This window comes from Bubalus bubalis, chromosome 15 (assembly GCF_019923935.1).
Source record: "Bubalus bubalis isolate 160015118507 breed Murrah chromosome 15, NDDB_SH_1, whole genome shotgun sequence".
Taxonomy (NCBI): domain Eukaryota; kingdom Metazoa; phylum Chordata; class Mammalia; order Artiodactyla; family Bovidae; genus Bubalus; species Bubalus bubalis.
In genome coordinates this window covers 72,292,069-72,301,741 of record NC_059171.1, presented here as the reverse complement: position 1 = coordinate 72,301,741, position 9,673 = coordinate 72,292,069, and the positions used below count along the sequence as shown (strand labels likewise).

Here is a 9,673-nt window from a genome sequence, read left to right as displayed (position 1 = left end):
AGGAGACAACAAGAGATAAAGGGTTCGATCTCTGGGTTGGGAAGCTCCCCTGGAGGAGGAAATGGCAACCTACTCCAGTATTCTTGCCTGGAAAATTCCAGGGAGAGAGGAGACTGGCGGGCTACAGTCCATGAGGTCGCAAAGAGTCGGACACAACTGAGTGGCTGAGTACAACAGAACGACAGAAAAGAAAACCAGAAAAACAGAAAAGCAAACCACTAATCCTCATTGGAAATACCAGGAAAGCAGAGACGACATTGCTTGGGCTTTGAAGGAATGAGATGAGGAGGGCTTTGGAGGAGGGTTATGAAAGGAATAGAGGGAAATTCCAAGAAGAGGAAGCTATGTACAAAAAGACATTGAGTCTGCAAAATCCTTTCCCTCTACAGTGGAGACCCAGCCATAGTAAATATGCAGGGACTTAAATGAAAGCACTGTGAGAGGTCCATTATAGCCTCAAAGCAATGTGTTGACTTTTCTTGTTTTAAGTGATAACCGTATGGTGGTTTGCATGTTCCCTAAAGCCTCCCAATATGTGTGCTGACCCAGTGCTGCCATCCAGAAACAGCCATCCAGAAACTGAATGGCACTGTGTCATTCCAAGAAGAAGAACGTTTTAATCTTATTCTGTCATCCACTCTCTTATTTTCAAACATGTCCCAACACCCCCTACAGCAAAGGAACTTTCAGAGGAGTCCGTTGACCAGATGCAGTGTTTTCTCCCTGACATGTTAGTTTCGACCTCTAAGTTCATGAAGTTGTTTGAGCTGCTTTCTGTCAGCATGCTATGCTCATTCATCAGCCTGAGTCATTTTATCTGATTGGGTCCAATCTCCCCCTCCTTGGCACGCCTCCTTTTGCTGCTGAATAAATCATCCTGGGATATGTCCAGGAAGAAGATTTTCATAGGAAAGTTCCATCTGCATTCAACCCCTCATTTATTCAGGCTGAGTTCTCAGGCTCCCAAGGAGAAAGAATTGAGAAAATAAAGAGGTGTCCTCCACTGCCAAGTTTACTAATATGGTCATTAGCACAGATGACTTGGGGCTGTGCCTGCAGCCTGAGGACACAGCTCCCCACACATCCTGGCATGGGGTCCACAGAAACCCCCTCCCTCCCCAACCCAGCCCTCTGCCCTATTTGGGCTCCCCTGCCTCAAGTCAAGATATTTACTGCCCAACCCAGAGTTTCAGGAGAGCTGGCCAGGCAGAGTCCAAGGAATTTAAGAAGGGAGAAAGCAAGTAGCATTTCTCTCTCAGGAATGTAATGCCCAGGACAATTTCATTAAGGTCTAGATAACTGCAAAAGTGGGTTGGGAGCAGGGGGAAGGGCTTTGCCCTTAAGTTCCAGCCTCACCAAAGAGACCAGCTATTCTGGGACCTCTTTACAGCTAAGGAATTAATACATCTACAACTGGGTTAAAAATAGAACCGACCTTCTTTCCATTTAAAATTGAGCCTTTAATTTAGTTTTCTTTCTTGAGGGGTGGAGTGGTAGAAGACAACTGAAAGGACTCGAATTTAAGGAGTCTTTTCCAGGATGTGCATAACATCTCAGAAATCTACTCTTAGGGGAAAATGTTGAGTCTTCTTCCTGCTTTGGGGCGGGGGTGGGGGCGATTCTATGTGCAAGACAGTTGACCAATTCTGGGCTTCAACTGAAACCCATGTGTGTGGAAAATAAAGGCTTGATATAATGAAATCTTGTGTTTCTGGGACACAGTGGACACAAATAACCCTGGAGATGGTGTAAGCGGTTGAGAAGGGAGGTAGGCAAAGCTATTCTTGCCCAGGGCAGGCGAAGGGAGGGGAGTTTCTCCCAGGGAAAACAGTGGGGGACCGTCCGCTGGGGAGGGCCTGAAGGGGGTAGCGAGGCGGTCCCTGGGGCTTTCGGGGGGCGCCACGGAGAGCCGCTAAAGCGCCCGGGGCCTGACGTCATTGGTCATCAGCTGACCGTGCTCAGGGCCCGGGTTCCACCTGCGGCAGCCGCAGTCCCGGTGGCGGAGGTGGAGGCCACGGTGGCTCCGCCACCTGCAGCCAGGCTCGGGACTGCGGCGCCCGGGGCCCGTGCTCGGGCCGGCGCGGGCGCAGACACCACGCGCCCCCGGGTGGCGCCTGGCTCTGCCCGGAGCGCCGCCAAGCGCTGTGTCCGCAACTGCTCGCAACCGGAGCTCGGCGGGCGGGAAACCGGGCTTCAGCGGGCGGCTGGAGATGCCTTCCCCGCGGCTTCGTACTCCACCCAGCCTGTTAGCCGGGAGAAACTCGGCGTGCAAGGCACTCCGGGGGCCCTTGTATTCTAATGCCTCGCGCCCTCCATCCCCTGGACTGGCGTGGTTAAGAGACTCTTTGGGGAGGCTGCCTGTCTCTACAACTGCGGCTTCTTGGGGACATTTTGCTTTTAGCCCGAAAGTTGGCTTTGTCAAAAGACACCCCATTGGAGAGCGCGTAAAGGAGACCCTCTATTCCTTGGCGTTGGGCCCTCGGATTCCGTAGGCACAGCGGCCTACGAGTCCCGGCTGCGCACCTGCCCAGGACCCGAGCCAGTACCTAAAAAAGAACCGCGGAGGAACCGGCCCGCGCCGCCAGCTGGAGCGCTGCAGCCGGGCGTCCGGAGCCGGCCGGGGGCGTCAGCCGCAGCCCCACCGTCCTCTCCAGCGCGGAACTGCGCGCGCTGCCGCTTCCAAGACCCGGGGCGCCCTGGCCAGATCTGGGTGCCAGGTCCCCGCCGCCACCGCCCCCCGCTCCCCGCCCCGCTCCTGGGGGTGTGGCCTGGCGTGGGGGCGGGCTTAAGTGGCCGCGGGTGTCCGGCCGCTCTGACAGGTCTCCAAATTCTTCCCCGTCGCCCGGTGCCCGCAGCGCGCATCAGAGCGCCCGCGCAGCACGCGGCGCTTCCCTGGATCCGGCGGCGACTCCAGGCGACTTCCCCGCGGCTTCGGGCCTCCCTTCTCGCTCCAACCTTACACCCGCAGCAGCCACCCCGCTTTGGATCTTAGCCTCAGGAGCCTGCACCGGCGGCTTCTCTCAGTTCTCCAAATTGTTGGCTTGGGAGCCCTCCCCACTTTTTCCTGCCCCCGCCTCCCGCTCCTCCCAGCTCCGGGCCAAATGGATTCCAACGAGCGAAGTGAAGGGGGCTGAGAAGCTTGGGCGGCGACCCCTCGGAAGCACAGCTGGAAAGGGGGGCTTCGTCTTACAGCCGCGACTGGGACCCTGAGATCCTCCCCTCTCCCCGAGGGATGCGTCGGGCCAGAGCCAGCTCAGCGCGGCCAGTCTTCGCTCAGCAAGTGGAGACAGCCAGAAACGAACCCACGGGGGGAGGCTCAGCACACGCCCACTTCCAAATTAACTGGTGACTCGTAATCGCTGAGGCTAGCGCCCCTCCACGCCTCCCGCGGGCCACCCGCCACCTCACGGTTCCCCACTCCTCCCCCTTCAAACCCCCCGCCCCCAGCTCCGCCCCGGCTCCCCATCCGGGCGCAATGGAGTTCTCCGAAGGGCTCTGTTCCAGCCCCAGCTGCTAACTTCGTACCCATCTGCGCCGCCGGTCACCCCCCGACCAGCCCCCCTGCAGCCGCCGCGCCGTGGGCGTCCTGAGCCCAGTGCCGCAGCCAGGACCTGCCCGGCGCGCAGCTCAAGCCCGGAGCCCCAGGCGCCTGGGCGCCTCTTGGAGAGCAAAGGCTACGCCGAGACGCTGAGCCGAGAACCAGCTGGGAAGCCCGAGCCCGGAAAGGGGGCTGCGTGGCTCCGAGCGCCGCGGCTGCTGCGGACACCGAGCCCCGGCTGCCACGCACCCAGGCTGCGCGGGGCTGGCGGGAGGGCGCCGCGCAAGGACGCAGGGGTCTGCGGCCACCTACCAGACGCCCTTTGCCCCGGGGCACACTATGACCTGACGCGCGGGGGCCCTCCTGCCCGGGGCGGCTCGGGAGAGAAGGGCTCGCCACCCAGCTCAGACCAGGCCAGCCTCTGGGTCTTTAGGGACCTCCTCTCCCGGCGGCCTCCCTCCGGTCCTGCGCCTCCCTCCCCGCGGCCCGGCGCCATGGAGCTCTCCGATGTGCGCTGCCTGAGCGGCAGCGAGGAACTCTACACGATCCACCCGACGCCCCCGGCCGGCGACGGCGGGAGCGGCTCCCGGCCGCAGCGGCTGCTGTGGCAGACGGCGGTGCGGCACATCACCGAGCAGCGCTTCATCCACGGGCACCGCGGCGGCGGCGGCGGCGGGAACGGAAGCTCCAGCAAAGCCTCGGACCCCGGAGGCGGCGGACCCAACCACCACCACGCGTCGCAGCTGTCCGGCGACTCGGCGCTGCCCCTCTACGCGCTGGGCCCTGGGGAGCGAGCGCACGGCACCGGCGGCCCCAAAGTCTTCCCGGAACGCAGCGGGAGCGGCAGCGCCAGCGGCAGCGGCGGCGGGGGCGACCTGGGCTTCCTGCATCTCGACTGCGCCCCGAGCAACTCGGATTTCTTCCTCAATGGGGGCTACAGCTACCGAGGGGTCATTTTCCCCACCCTGCGCAACTCCTTCAAGTCCCGGGATCTGGAGCGCCTCTACCAGCGCTATTTCCTGGGCCAGAGGCGCAAATCGGAGGTGGTGATGAATGTGCTGGACGTGCTGACCAAACTCACCCTCCTAGTTCTCCACTTGAGCCTGGCCTCTGCCCCCATGGACCCGCTCAAGGGCATCCTGCTGGGCTTCTTCACCGGCATAGAGGTGGTGATCTGCGCCCTGGTGGTGGTCAGGAAGGACACCACCTCGCACACATACCTGCAGTACAGCGGTGTGGTCACTTGGGTGGCCATGACCACCCAGATCTTAGCAGCAGGGCTCGGCTATGGGCTCCTGGGAGACGGCATCGGCTACGTGCTCTTCACCCTTTTTGCCACCTATAGCATGCTGCCTCTGCCGCTCACCTGGGCCATCCTGGCCGGCCTAGGCACCTCTTTGATGCAGGTGGTCCTCCAAGCGGTCATCCCCAGGCTGGCGGTCATTTCCATCAATCAGGTAACTCCTGCCTGCCTTGCTCTTCCCCTGACTCCCCTGGACGTTCTTTAGAAATCGCTTCTCCCTTCAAGTCTCCTCCCCCAGCCTGGCACAGTGCCTTGCACCTAGGAGGTCCTGGGTCCCCCTGGGATGGTATTTCTTTCTTCTTAGAGGGAACTGGAATTAAATGATCTCTAAAGTTTCTACCAACTCCGCCATTCCACTCTGATTCTGTGAGTAATTCCTCTCTTCTTAGCTTCTTAGCTGATGTACAGTCTTCTTTCTGCTCTTCACACATCCCCCAGGGGCTGCAGTGAGGCTCTGGAGCAGGAGACTGAAGGGGAGGAGAAGCACCCCAATTTAGAAGGTGCCCCATTCCTTGGCAGCTTTACCCATAAGCGTTACAGCAGGGGGTTGTAAGGGACTGTGGGATTCAGTGTTGGGTTTCTCTGAATCTCTGTGCTGCAAAGGAATCAACATTAGTTAACCCTGTACTAATTTCTGGTGCTTGGGTACCCTACCTAAGTTTTCTCACGCAATCCTTCAGTCAAGCCTGTGATACATGTTTTATGTGCGAATTCTTTTTTGTCTTTTTGAGTCTACAAGGTTATCTTCTCTTATCACAGGATCCAACCCCAATGCTTTGAATAAATCAAATTCGGAACTTGAGGTTGGCAGGGAGGGGGGGCATGCCATTAGTAAAGAAGGCAAGTTTTGCTTCATTGGAAAGGGGCATTTTGATGTAGATGGTTTGAAATATTTAGGTGGAACCTGACTCTTTATGTCCCTTTCTCCCACTTTCTTCCTGTCTTTCTCCATTAAATATGGATGTGGTTTTGTGAACAGAGTTCTCTTCATCCGTGAAGGAGGAGGTAGACGATGACTATTGTTTAAATTCATTGAAATCAATAGATAATTAATGTCCTGGCACTTCCTTGGCCAAATGTCTGGTAGGTAACGAGTAAATGGAAGGAGGGTCATCTCCATAATAATGAAGGAAGTGTATCAGCGGAAGTGTTTTCAAATAAAAAGCTGATGAGAGGTGCTTGAAGAGGGGCATGCTTTGTACGTTCCTGCTTTAGCTTCAGCCTCTGGGGTACTTTTGCTCTATTGGAAGTTCAGAGGCTCCTCTTGAGGTCTGAGCATTGAATAATGCTTCTTAGAATAAACAGGTACAATACCTATGAAAACTGCTCATGACTTTTAGAGTACTGGCTCTGTCAGAGCGCTTTCCCCATCACTGACCTTCTGGGCTTCTAGCTGATTTGGGATTCTCTCTCTCCTCTGCTGGCTCTGTATCCATTTGCTCAGGTTACTTATCTGGTTGACTGCTTTTACGATGCTTTTTGAAGTCTCCCTGGGCAGAGCAAAGAGCATATAAAGTACTTGGCTGTGATCATCAGGCGTGAAATGAGGACGTGAGAGCCTCTGTGAGTAAGGTCTGACCAGCTGAATTTTTTCTTATTAAAGATAATAGTGAATGTTTTCTGAAAATCACCATGAACCTGTAATATCCACATATGAGAAGAGTCTCAGTTTGGAGATTATAGGAAAGTATATGTTAACTGTGTTTCTGAATCTCGTTGACCTGGTGATTTGAGCCCCAGTGTCCTCTGATTCTCTCCCTTTCTCCCAAGTTCTCTCCTGCTTTGCATTTCCTTTACTACCTGCCTAGACATCAGCTGACCTCTCCTGACCCCTCCTGCTCCTTTCCCCTTCTTCCCCTTCTCAGTTTTTCTGTATCATTCTCCTCTTTCCTTCCCCTTCTCTTTTTTTTCCACTATGAGTCGTTTTCATAATATAACTATCTGGCCATTTGCGGAAAATTCCATTTATCATAATCCACTGCTTCTCATGCAGTAGCCTTTCTTGGTATGCATTACTGAAAGACTTCATCAAGTCAGTTTGGAATAGTATTTAGAATAACACATCCTAAGTGGCAAATGATGAATATTTTCAAAGCCCTAAGTATAGAGGTACTTTTTTTTGCCAAACGAATCCAGAAAGTAAAGTTTGGATCCATATTTGTTTTATACTCCACTCAAATACTACCAGATGGGAGAAGATTAAAAATAACCCTCAAATGTCTTCCTACTCCCACCCCATCATAAACAATCCTTCGGTGTGAAAACTAGGGACCTGGTACCTGCATACCAAGCTCATCCAACTTCCTGTTTGGGTAGGAACTGTAGATGAACCATCCTCTCTTAACTTGTCACCTTTTACCAGACTGAAGGCACAAGTAGAGCGCTTTCCTCCGACTTTAGGTGCTGAAAAGAACCTTGGTGGCTACAAAACATTTTCCTTTGGCGCCCTCTAGAGGTTCAAGTGTCTTTCCTGGATCTTGCAGGTGGATGAAGTTAAGCATTAATAGCTTCAAAAACACACACACGCACACACAAAAAGCCTGTGGTTTTTGTATTGGTGATGTTTGGTATACCATTTGGTGATATACAGGGCACACTTAATACCTTCTAACGACCTTGTATAGAAACTGGAATAAAATCCTAACTCCTTACCATGGGCTACTGGATCCATTATTATCTGATGCTGCTTTTCTTGCTAATTAGATTTCTCTTCTCTCCTCTTTCCTTTTCCTTCTCTCTTCCTTTCTTTTCTCTTCTACTCCTCAGCCTCCAAATCACTGTTTTCCTGTCTTTCAAATATCCCGAACTCTTTCCCACTTCTTAGGCTTTATGCCTGCTGCCTAGAACGATTTTTGCCAGGTCTTCACATGACTGACACAGCCTCATGACTCCAGACTCAGTTCAGATGCCACTCCCTGGTGCATGACGAGCCTTGTTTTCTCCAGAGCACATGCATCATCTGAAATGATCTGATTTGTTTGTATTTCCTGTGTTTCTTCTCCCAACCCCGTACCCTCACAAGAATGTAAACACCATGTAAGAGGCAAGACGTTGTCTATCGTATTTATCATTTTATCCTCATCACCTAGAAAAATGCCAGGCACCTGGTAGGCCCTTCAATCACTGAATGAGCAAGACTACTCATTGCGTAAGCAATATTATGAAATAGCCAAGTCCCCTGACGTTTGTGTTGGTGAAAGCTTTCTATACACACACATACAGCTATGTATGCAAGACAGTCTTTTACACATAAACACCTTTGGGGAAATCAAAGCACGGTAGCAACTCTTTACATTTGTACAATATTTTGCATATAACCAAGAGCCTTTGCATACATGATCTCATCTAGTAATGCCAAACAGATGGTAACATCCATCACTTTTATTTCAGAGAAGAAATGACAGATTCTTAGAAACTTTAGAGGGACATCCAGAAGATGATAAGAATAACAAGTGGTGAGGGCTGGATTCACATCCTGCTGCTGCTGCTGCTAAGTCGCGTCAGTCGTGTCCGACTGTGTGCAACCCCACAGACGGCAGCCCACCAGGCTCCCCCGTCCCTGGGATTCTCCAGGCAAGAACACTGGAGTGGGTTGCCATTTCCTTCTCCAATGCATGAAAGTGAAAAGTGAAAGTGAAGTCGCTCAGTTGTGCCCAACTCCTAATGACCCCATGGACTGCAGCCTACCAGGCCCTTCCATCCATGGGATTTTCCAGGCAAGAGTACTGGAGTGGGTTGCCATTGCCTTCTCCAGGGTTCACATCCTAGCTCAATGCTAATCATATTTCAGAAACTTTTCAGAGAGCATCCTTCTAAAAACATAAGCATTTGAGGTGGCTTCAGAGCAAGAGTTTCACCCGTGTTTCACCACTCAAGGGAGTAATATCCCATATAGCCCAAGAATTAACATATAACAAAACAGCCAAAGGGCAACCAAGAGGGGAAAATGATTGAATTGTGGGGAACAGACTCTTTGTAGCTAGCTCATCTCATCATCTAGCTCAGCGGATATAAATTTGTCAACTGAAGGGCATAAACACTGGCATATCTTATTTCCCTACATTAATCTCAATTCCCATTAAGTGGATGGCTCATGTTGAACTTAGCATTTTCAAGAAGTAGGAAGCTGAGGATACAGTGAACACACCTCTCAGCTATTTCCCTTCACCGAAAAGGCCATTTTCAAAAGGAACAAATGAGCTGGTGATTGCCTTCTTTAATCCAGGCTTAAGAGTCGGCTTCTCTTTTCCTCTAGAAGAATGTGGTATCTGTGGCTTAACAGGGTAACAGCCAAGCTGCAGATCTCTGCAGATACCCTATATGAAGAGAGAGTCCTGTGTTCATTCAGCTCTCATGTGCTTTCCACTGTGGATCCAAGATGGAACCTATCAGGTTGACCACAAAGTTTGTTTGGGTTTTTGTAATACTGTACAGAAAAACCCGAACAAACTTTTTGGCCAGCCCAATAAAAAGGGCCAGCCAGGAGGTTCCTTACTATCAGCAAGGAAATGGTTTCTGTTTTCTCCACTTGGTGAACCGTTAGAGGAAAGTCGTAAACTTCCCACCCAAAGAGGTTCTGTTCAAATACACAGATATGATCCCTGCATACTTTGTATGTCTAAAGCAGCATTGGAAATATTGAGGAACCTTAGAAGGTACAAAGCCCAGTTCAAAGGATTCCTTTATTTCGAAATCTCCCCCTGAGATAGTTCAGCTACTGGTAATACCAGGACTGCAGTTATTCCTTCCTTGGGGAGTCTCATCCATTTTAAGTAAAATCAGTTTCATTGTGGGCTTCCCTGGTGGCCCAGGGACTTCCCATGTGGCTCAGC

General features: G+C 52.4%; 1 protein-coding gene across 3 annotated transcripts in view; it reads left to right on the top strand.

The window, feature by feature from the left end:
* The first annotated feature begins 2,736 nt into the window (after positions 1–2,736).
* The window catches only part of ADCY8 (adenylate cyclase 8), a 230,417-nt gene continuing 223,480 nt past the window's right edge, over positions 2,737–9,673 (top strand). The window contains exon 1 of one of the 3 annotated variants that reach the window (XM_025265512.2): positions 2,737–4,995. In XM_025265512.2, the coding sequence (XP_025121297.1) occupies positions 4,033–4,995 (963 nt within the window). In that variant the 5' untranslated portion in view covers positions 2,737–4,032. The remainder of the gene's footprint in view (positions 4,996–9,673) is intronic. The other 2 variants (XM_025265515.2, XM_025265513.2) reach the window with 2 other exon arrangements.